The 7,146-nt window shown below is 58.8% G+C and overlaps 1 protein-coding gene across 1 annotated transcript; it reads left to right on the forward strand.

Moving 5' to 3' along the window:
* Positions 1-106: 106 nt before the first annotated feature.
* On the forward strand, positions 107-6,166 carry LOC140687926 (spermatogenesis-associated protein 31A5-like). Its single transcript, XM_072945874.1, has 4 exons — positions 107-292; positions 1,046-1,097; positions 1,670-1,730; positions 2,006-6,166. The coding sequence occupies exons 1-4, from the start codon at positions 107-109 to the stop codon at positions 6,105-6,107; spliced, it is 4,401 nt and encodes a 1,466-aa protein (XP_072801975.1). The 3' UTR covers positions 6,108-6,166.
* Positions 6,167-7,146: the final 980 nt, after the last annotated feature.

Here is a 7,146-nt window from a genome sequence, read left to right on the forward strand (position 1 = left end):
GGAGCCCTTTGTGACAAGACCACAGCTGTGATGCGGGCCTAGGACTTTAGTCCCTACATACACCCGCTGTGCTCAGTTGCCTAAGGGCAGCAGTGTGATTCAGACGATGGAGAATTATCTCTTTTCTCTGAAAAGCACTTTGGACACGTTCCTGAGCTCCAGCTGCACGTTTCGGGTGCCTGACCTCATCTTGGGCATCCTGTGCGGACTGGGGCTCTTCTTCCTAATAATTTCCTGCTTCCAGGATGGTCCACCCGCACCACCTCCTAGGAAGCATGGAAGCTTCAGTAAGGTAAGGAACACTTGGCTCGGCCCCAAAAGCACATGATTATCTTTCTTTTTTCCTACTATTATTTCCACTTTTGTGATCAAGGAGAGAGCCTCCTGAGATGGGAAAGACTAGGACATCTATTCTCGGGGAAGAACAGAACAGCAGCCCTCAGGGACAAGCCAGGCTGGGCAGGGGCTGGACTGGGCACTAGGATTTCTAGCCAGAGAGCTCAGGCCAGTCATCCAGGGAGGGTAGAGGGCTCCAGGGCAAGTCCCAAACACAGTGACCGGTGGCCGAGGACTGGATGCTGGGAGTTCAGCCTCAGCCAGAGGTCAGGCCCCTGAGCCCTGGCTCACTGGCCATGAACAGGTGTCTGGGACAAGACTTTCCCCGGTCAGGGCTGATCTGAGGGCAGTGCTGAGGCCCCCAGAGCCTCCGACTGGGGCTCCGGGGGTCCCTGGCCTCGGGAAGCAAGGCCCACCTGACGGAGCCCAGACGCACCTGCAGGTCTGCAAGTGCGTGCTTCCTGAGCAAAGGAAATGTGACGGAAGAAATCCGGGGTGGGTCTCGCGTGGAAAATCCTTCATGTTCTCCGATGAAGGAAAACCGAAAATACTTTTATCCACTTTAAAAAAGAGGGAAAGGGAAGAAAGCCCACAGAGCCCCGTTAGATGCAGAAAGCTGTGCTGTGCGTGGACACGGGAGTCTGACGCCTGCCGGGAGAGGGCAGAGTGAGAGCCAGGCCCCAGCCCCTTGTTCCCCCTTGTCTCTCAGCATCCACCGAAAGGCAGGGGCAGGAGTCGGAAGAGAAATGGAGCTTTGGAAGGTAAGCTCCATTCAGCCCCATGTGCCCGAGAGCCAGCCCCCACCCCCCAGCCCTGAGGGCCCAGCTCCACGGTCTCCAAGGACGAGGATGCCAGTGGTAGAGTTTGTCCCTCAGAAACCAAACCCTCAGGGCGGCTCCTGGGAAGGAGAGCAGAACCCAGATACTTTCCAGAGTCCATGCTCAGAACGAAGCTGTGAGGGGCCTGGGAAAGGGTGTGGGCCGCGGGCGTGTGGGCTGCTGGGGACCAGCAGTGCCTGGGCTGGGAGGTGGGACCTCCAGGTGTAACTGTGCTGTTTAACTTTGCTCAGATTCCTCTGTGAGGTGACCCCTGCCCTTTAGCCCCCACAGGGGGTTGTCAGGGCCGCGGGGGGGATGGATGTGGAAGCTCTTTGTAAATGATAAACCCATTCGTGAGCTTTCTCCATCACTGTCAGGGACCAGGCAGCCTTGGGTGCTGGTGCTTGGGCTCCAGCCTCCCAGTGATGTCCCCTAGAGAGGGACATGGCACTGAGCCTGCTGTGAGGCCCCTAGGCTCCCACCTTCACTCCATGACCCAGTCTCCTGATTTCCAGCTTACAGAGTCTGTCAGGAAAAGCTGGAAGAGGTTCAGAACCTGGTTTTACTTCTGCAAAGGTAATTTCCCCTCCTCTCCCAGGTTCTCCTTCCTCCCAGAACCTATGGGGTGACCCCAGGGCTGCAGGCAGCTTGGGGCTGACCTGGGGGGGGGAGCCCTGGGGATGGGGGATGGCTAAAGCCCTGGGGGTAGGGAAGGACAGCAGGAGCATTATGAAGTCGTCACCAGGACTGTAGAGGGCCATGGGCCACAAATGCCCACCCCTACCTGGTCTGCCCAGCCGTCCTGGCCCTGCCAGCTCCTGGCTGCAGCCTGTGCCTCCTGTCTCCTGCAGCCACCTGGGGAGGTTCCTTGACAAGGGCGGCTTTCAACATCTCTACTGCCAAGAGCCACCTGACAAGGTGTGCACAGCAGAGCCTGCTGGAGCCCAGCAGCCGTGCAGGGAAGAGGGCATTTCCACCATGTTCCCAGCTCCTCTCACCAAGCACCTTCCACCTCTGGCCTCCGCCCCTTTGCCAGACTCAGTGATCGTGCCAGTTTCCATTCATTTGGATTTGCCCTCAAGTGCTTGTCCATCACCAGAGCCTTTCCTTTGCCTGGACAGCCTTTCATCCCGGCCACTTGCTCTTTCCCCTTTGCCCCCATCTCCTCCTGATGCCAGGGCCTGCTCGACCCCTCTGACAGCCCCCTCTGCCCCACTGCTGCCAGACTCCACTCCAAGACCTCAGCGTGACCCGCTGGCACTCCCACGGGGCACCACCCCACGCAGCTCGTCTCCACGCATCACGTGGGCACCAGGCATCTCAGGCCTCGACGGCTCCAGCTGTCCCGTTCCAGAGCTGCCTTGGTGCCAAGTGGCTTCCAAAGCCTGGAGGGTCTTCACCGTGACACGCTCTGAGTCCCAGCAAGGGCTCCTGTCTCGTCACCCACCGGAGGCCCCGTTCTGGGAAGACCCCACAGGCAGACAGGTAAAGGCTAGTGGCCTGCCCTTCGTCACCCCAGATGTCCAGAAGCTGCTGGAGGTGCTAATCACCAAGAGGGCAGGACTGAAGATTCAGAAGGAGAAGGGAAAGGAGCAGGGACCAGGCTACCACCTGGATTCATCGGCGAATACGTTCAAGTCCCTGGACCCCAGGCATCGCCAACACTTCTGGAGCATAAAAGGCCAACCAGCGGAGCTGCTTGGTCCTGAGAAGGCCGCATATCTCCGCACTCGGGGGGCCCAGCTACAGCAGACATGCAGCCAGCTCTTCTGGGGTCTCCCCTTTCTGCACAGTGAGTCTCTGGTGGCTCCTGTCATAGTTGCTGATTCCTCTCCAAAGTTACCGTCTGTCATATTCAATGAACCCTCTAATGCCAAACCACTCCAAAATCAAGCTAAAGTCACTTCACTTCTCTCACTGGCTCAGCCTTTGCCCTCCCCTCCAGCCCAGGCCCAACCACAACCCTTGACCCCAACCAGGCCCCAAAGTCAGCCCCCACCTCTGGCTCAGGCGGAGACCCAGGCCCGACCCCACCTCTTGACACCAACCAGGCCCGATTTCCAACCTCCACCTCTGGCTCGGTTTGAGATGGCCCACTGCATACCCTCTTTCCCAACCCTACCACCTTCTTCTCAGCCCCAGGGTAGGTACTGTGATGTAGCTTGCCCTGCAGTCCCAAATAAGGCACAACCTTTCACCTCAACTGCAGTGCAAAATCTGGAAAGTCACTTTTTGAAAAAGCAACTAGAAAGGGAGAAGAATCTACCCTCTGTGGTTAGAAAGTCCCAGCAAGTCTCTAGCCAAGCCCCTCTCCGCCTCCCCCAGGGCAGCAGGGCCTCCCAGGCCCACAGCGCCTCCTCCGTCCCTCCCAGGAATTTCATCAGCCCTGGGGTTCGGGAGAAACTGGAGCAACACCTCCAGCAAAGGTTCACGCCACAACAGAGCACACCGCCCTTCAGAAGCCAGGTGTCTCAGAAACTGGTGGAGCCTCAGGGCACATTCCCAGGGCCTTGCCAGGCACAGGGCACGATGGGTCCCTCAAAGCCCTCTGCGTTTATAGGCCAGGGGAGCTGTGATGCACAGAAGATGGGGTCCAGCTACCCCACAAGGGCCCCACCAGGGAAGGGCCTGTACAATGATGTAGGCCATAGTGTGGGAAGGATCCTAAAAGATATATATGTGACCTCAGCCAGCCACTCACCGAAGGCTCCAAGCATGAAGACTGAGTTAAAAAGTCACTTGAGCATGAAGACTGAGTCAAACAGAGACTTGAGCCTAGGCAGGAAGCACCCAGAAAATGTCTTGGGAGTCCTTTTGGGCAGGATGGCAGAGCAGACCCACGAGGGTCCCATCCGTATGAATGTACATTGTTCAAGGCCTGTCGCCAACCCTGTCTTAGACCTTCCTGAAGAGTCAAATTCTCATAAGGGAGCAGGAAGTCCAGAACCCCCCCAGGATTGGGAACCCTGCATGAACACCTCCCGTGAGTCTCTGGTCCCTAGTCCATGCATTCAGCAGGTGCTGGAAGCACATATCATCAGGTTTCGGAGGAAGCACAGTTGGAGTTTACTACGCAAGGCCCTCAAGTTCCTAAGTCTCTTTAAGTTGAAAAAAGCTCACCCCATGGCTGTTCCCAGCTCCACCGTGGAAGTCACCTGTGAATCTGGGGACCTCTCAAAACCCCAGCCAACCGAGGTCTTGGAAAAGCCGCCTCAGCCCCAACTGGAAGAGAACGTCAGAACCACAGAGTCAGCTTCCACCCTGCTGAGTCCCCTCCTTGCCCCTTCATGTCCCTGTGAGAAACTTCCAGGGGACCTGGGAGGGAGCCCACCTGGCAATGTCCATGAGCCCCCTGAGGCCTCTCTGATTGGACAGGGGGACAAGTCACCTTCTCAGCCTGTCACATACAAGTTTATAGGCAGAATCTGGCACAATGAGTCTGTCATGGGGGCTGAGAAAGGCAGCCTGCAACAGCCCAGTCCGAGTCCATCAGTGGCCAGGGATAAGCCAAGGGAAGAGACTGGGGGACGGGCCTCATCAGACTCCTGCAGTAGCGTAACAGCAGTGGACCTGAACGCATGGCCCCGGTCTTCCAAGGCCCAAGACACAGACCCTGCTTGGAAAAGTATTTTGGACCCTGGTATGATGATTAGGTCCCAAACCATGAATGTGGATCAGAAGGGGTCCTGGTCTCCCAGGTCCATAAAAAGCCTTTCATCGAGTGCACAGTCCGTGGAACTAACTCCAGAAGATGTATACTCGGACGCACAGCTTCGGAAGCTTGAGGGCCAAAGGTTCGCAAAACCAGAGCAACAGCGCATGAGAGTGCTCCTTCAGGACTGTGAAACTGGGGTGCTCCTGCAAGACTGTGCCACCAGCACCCTTCTTCAAGACTGTCACTCAGATATGTACCTTGCCGCAGACATCTTGGCTGCTGAGGCATCTCTGTCTCATTCCCAGTCCTTGTCCAGTGGGGACATGTCAGTTTCCCAGGCGCTCTATGACCTGAGCTCCAGTGGAGGGAGCAGTTGGGGACCACAGGAGCCCTGGGGACAGCAGGCCCCATCAAAGAGCCAGAGGAAGAAGTCTGGCCCCACTGATGCGCGAGAGAATGCTAGGAGGCCCAGGCCAGGACAGCACAAAAAAGGGCTGGCGGAGCGCAAGGCCCGCCAGGCCCGGGGGCTAAGCCGCCCCAGCCGGAAAAAGGAACCAGCAGACTCCCAAAGAAGCGAGGCCCGCCAGCTGACGCTGAGGAAGGGACGGGCTCAGTTGGAAAGCTCCTTCAGGAAATACATGAAGCTCTTTCTCCAGTGGGTTTCCCCCAGTAAAGACAGAGGACCCAAAAACCCCCTGCAAAAAGGCAAACCCGCTTCAGCCACTGCCCGGAGCCCAGACCCTGCCCAAAGCCGACCGTTTACAGACAGCACGGTCGCCGAGGCGGAGGCTCTCATAACGGCTGTGGGGCAGATCCTCGAGGAGAAACTGGCCCTTCACCCTGGACACGGACCTTATGCCTCAGAGTTAAATTGGCACGAAGGAGACCCCCAGGCCCCAGCGGGGCAGCGTTACTGCTACCACAGGGTTGTCTCCTACCAAGAGCACAGGAGAGTGATGAGAGAGAAGCCCTGCGATCCCCGAGCTACCCGCAAGGGCCACAGCTGTCATGGCAGGAGTAGGCGGGCCAGTCCCAGCCACAGAGACGGCAAGTGGGCCTTCCCGCCCGAGGAGCCAGGGCCCCCAGGCAGACGCGGCCAGCACGGGCCGGGAGCGGCAGGCATCCCCGGCCACCCCGCCCACTGTCCGAGGCACTGTCTCCTTCGGAACTGCGCCTCTCCTGCGCCGTCGCGGTACACTCCCTACGTCCTTCCCAGGAGGGCGACTCTTCTCCCGGGAACAACCTACACCATGCAGAGAGCTTTTTTCTCTCAGGTTAGCACATCCCCTTTGTGCTAATGGCTTCTTCCTACCACAATTTTTATTGTTTCCCCCAAACATATGTGTTTTTCCCATGAGAGGTGTGGCATCTGTCTGTGTCCTGCTGGGGAGAAGTGTCCAGGCACTTGGCTTCCAGAAGGGACGACGGGGCAATGGAGGCAGGCTGACCCCAGCGTGGAATTCTCACCCTCGCCCCAATTCCCTCATTGCTCCTTAAAGTCCCACAACTAGCAGCGTTACAGAAACAAATGGAAGCATACAGGGCCTGTCACGGAGAACAAGGCCTAAAGCCCTCCCCTCTCCCAGGACCTGGCTCAGCCTTGCTCCCCCGCATGCTCTCTACCTTGAACTTGTGCAGCTCGAGGGGAGGGCTTTGCAGAGGCTGAAATTCCCCTCAGTCTCCAGAAAGTGTCAGAGACAAGTTCATGTGGCCGATTAAGGAAGGGAGTCAGGGGCAGCACTGTCCCCACGTCCAGAGCTGGGAGAAACCTTGCCCCCCACCCCCGTCATGTCTTGGTGGGAAGAGGTGACACCTGCCCTGAGCCCTCCCCGCCCTGAAGCTGGGTTGAGGTGGGCCGGGAGCCGCCCCTCCCTCTGCGTTTCGGGACCTGGAGCAGTGGCGAGCACGAGGAGCGCGGCTCCCCCAGCTCTGGGCGTGTGCGGCGGGCGCCCCGAGACCCCCGAGGGCCTGTCCAGCCTGCCCCAGAGGAGGGAGCAGCCCTACCCACAGCGCCCACCTCCCCTCCCAGGCCGTGACTCTGTGCAGTCACCTCGCCGCCTGACGGTGGGACACTGGGCACCCGGGGAGGCGGGGTGGAGGGGGCGGAGGCAGGTGGCGCAGGGTGCTTGTAAATGCTGCAGTGACCAAGGAGCCCCCCGCGTCCCACCACCATCTACAGGCCCAGAGGGGAGAAGATGGGGCTGGGGGGCTCACCCCAGAGTGTCCACCCTCCTTCAGCTCCCTGAGCCCAGACAGAGGGCAGCCACCTGCAGCTCCTACTCGGAGGGCCAGGCTCACAGAGGCAGCAAAGCCTAAAGCAGGAAAGTTCGCTTCTCC

This window comes from Vicugna pacos, chromosome 21 (genome assembly GCF_048564905.1).
Source record: "Vicugna pacos chromosome 21, VicPac4, whole genome shotgun sequence".
Taxonomy (NCBI): domain Eukaryota; kingdom Metazoa; phylum Chordata; class Mammalia; order Artiodactyla; family Camelidae; genus Vicugna; species Vicugna pacos.

Bases quoted from the DNA above. Each gene is read 5' to 3' on its own strand.
- LOC140687926 (XM_072945874.1), top strand. From the start codon at position 107: ATGGAGAATTATCTCTTTTCTCTGAAAAGCACTTTGGACACGTTCCTG. The intron at 293-1,045 runs GTAAGGAACACT...CTTGTCTCTCAG, and splicing joins AGCATGGAAGCTTCAGTAAG to CATCCACCGAAAGGCAGGGG. The intron at 1,731-2,005 runs GTAATTTCCCCT...TGTCTCCTGCAG, and splicing joins CTGGTTTTACTTCTGCAAAG to CCACCTGGGGAGGTTCCTTG.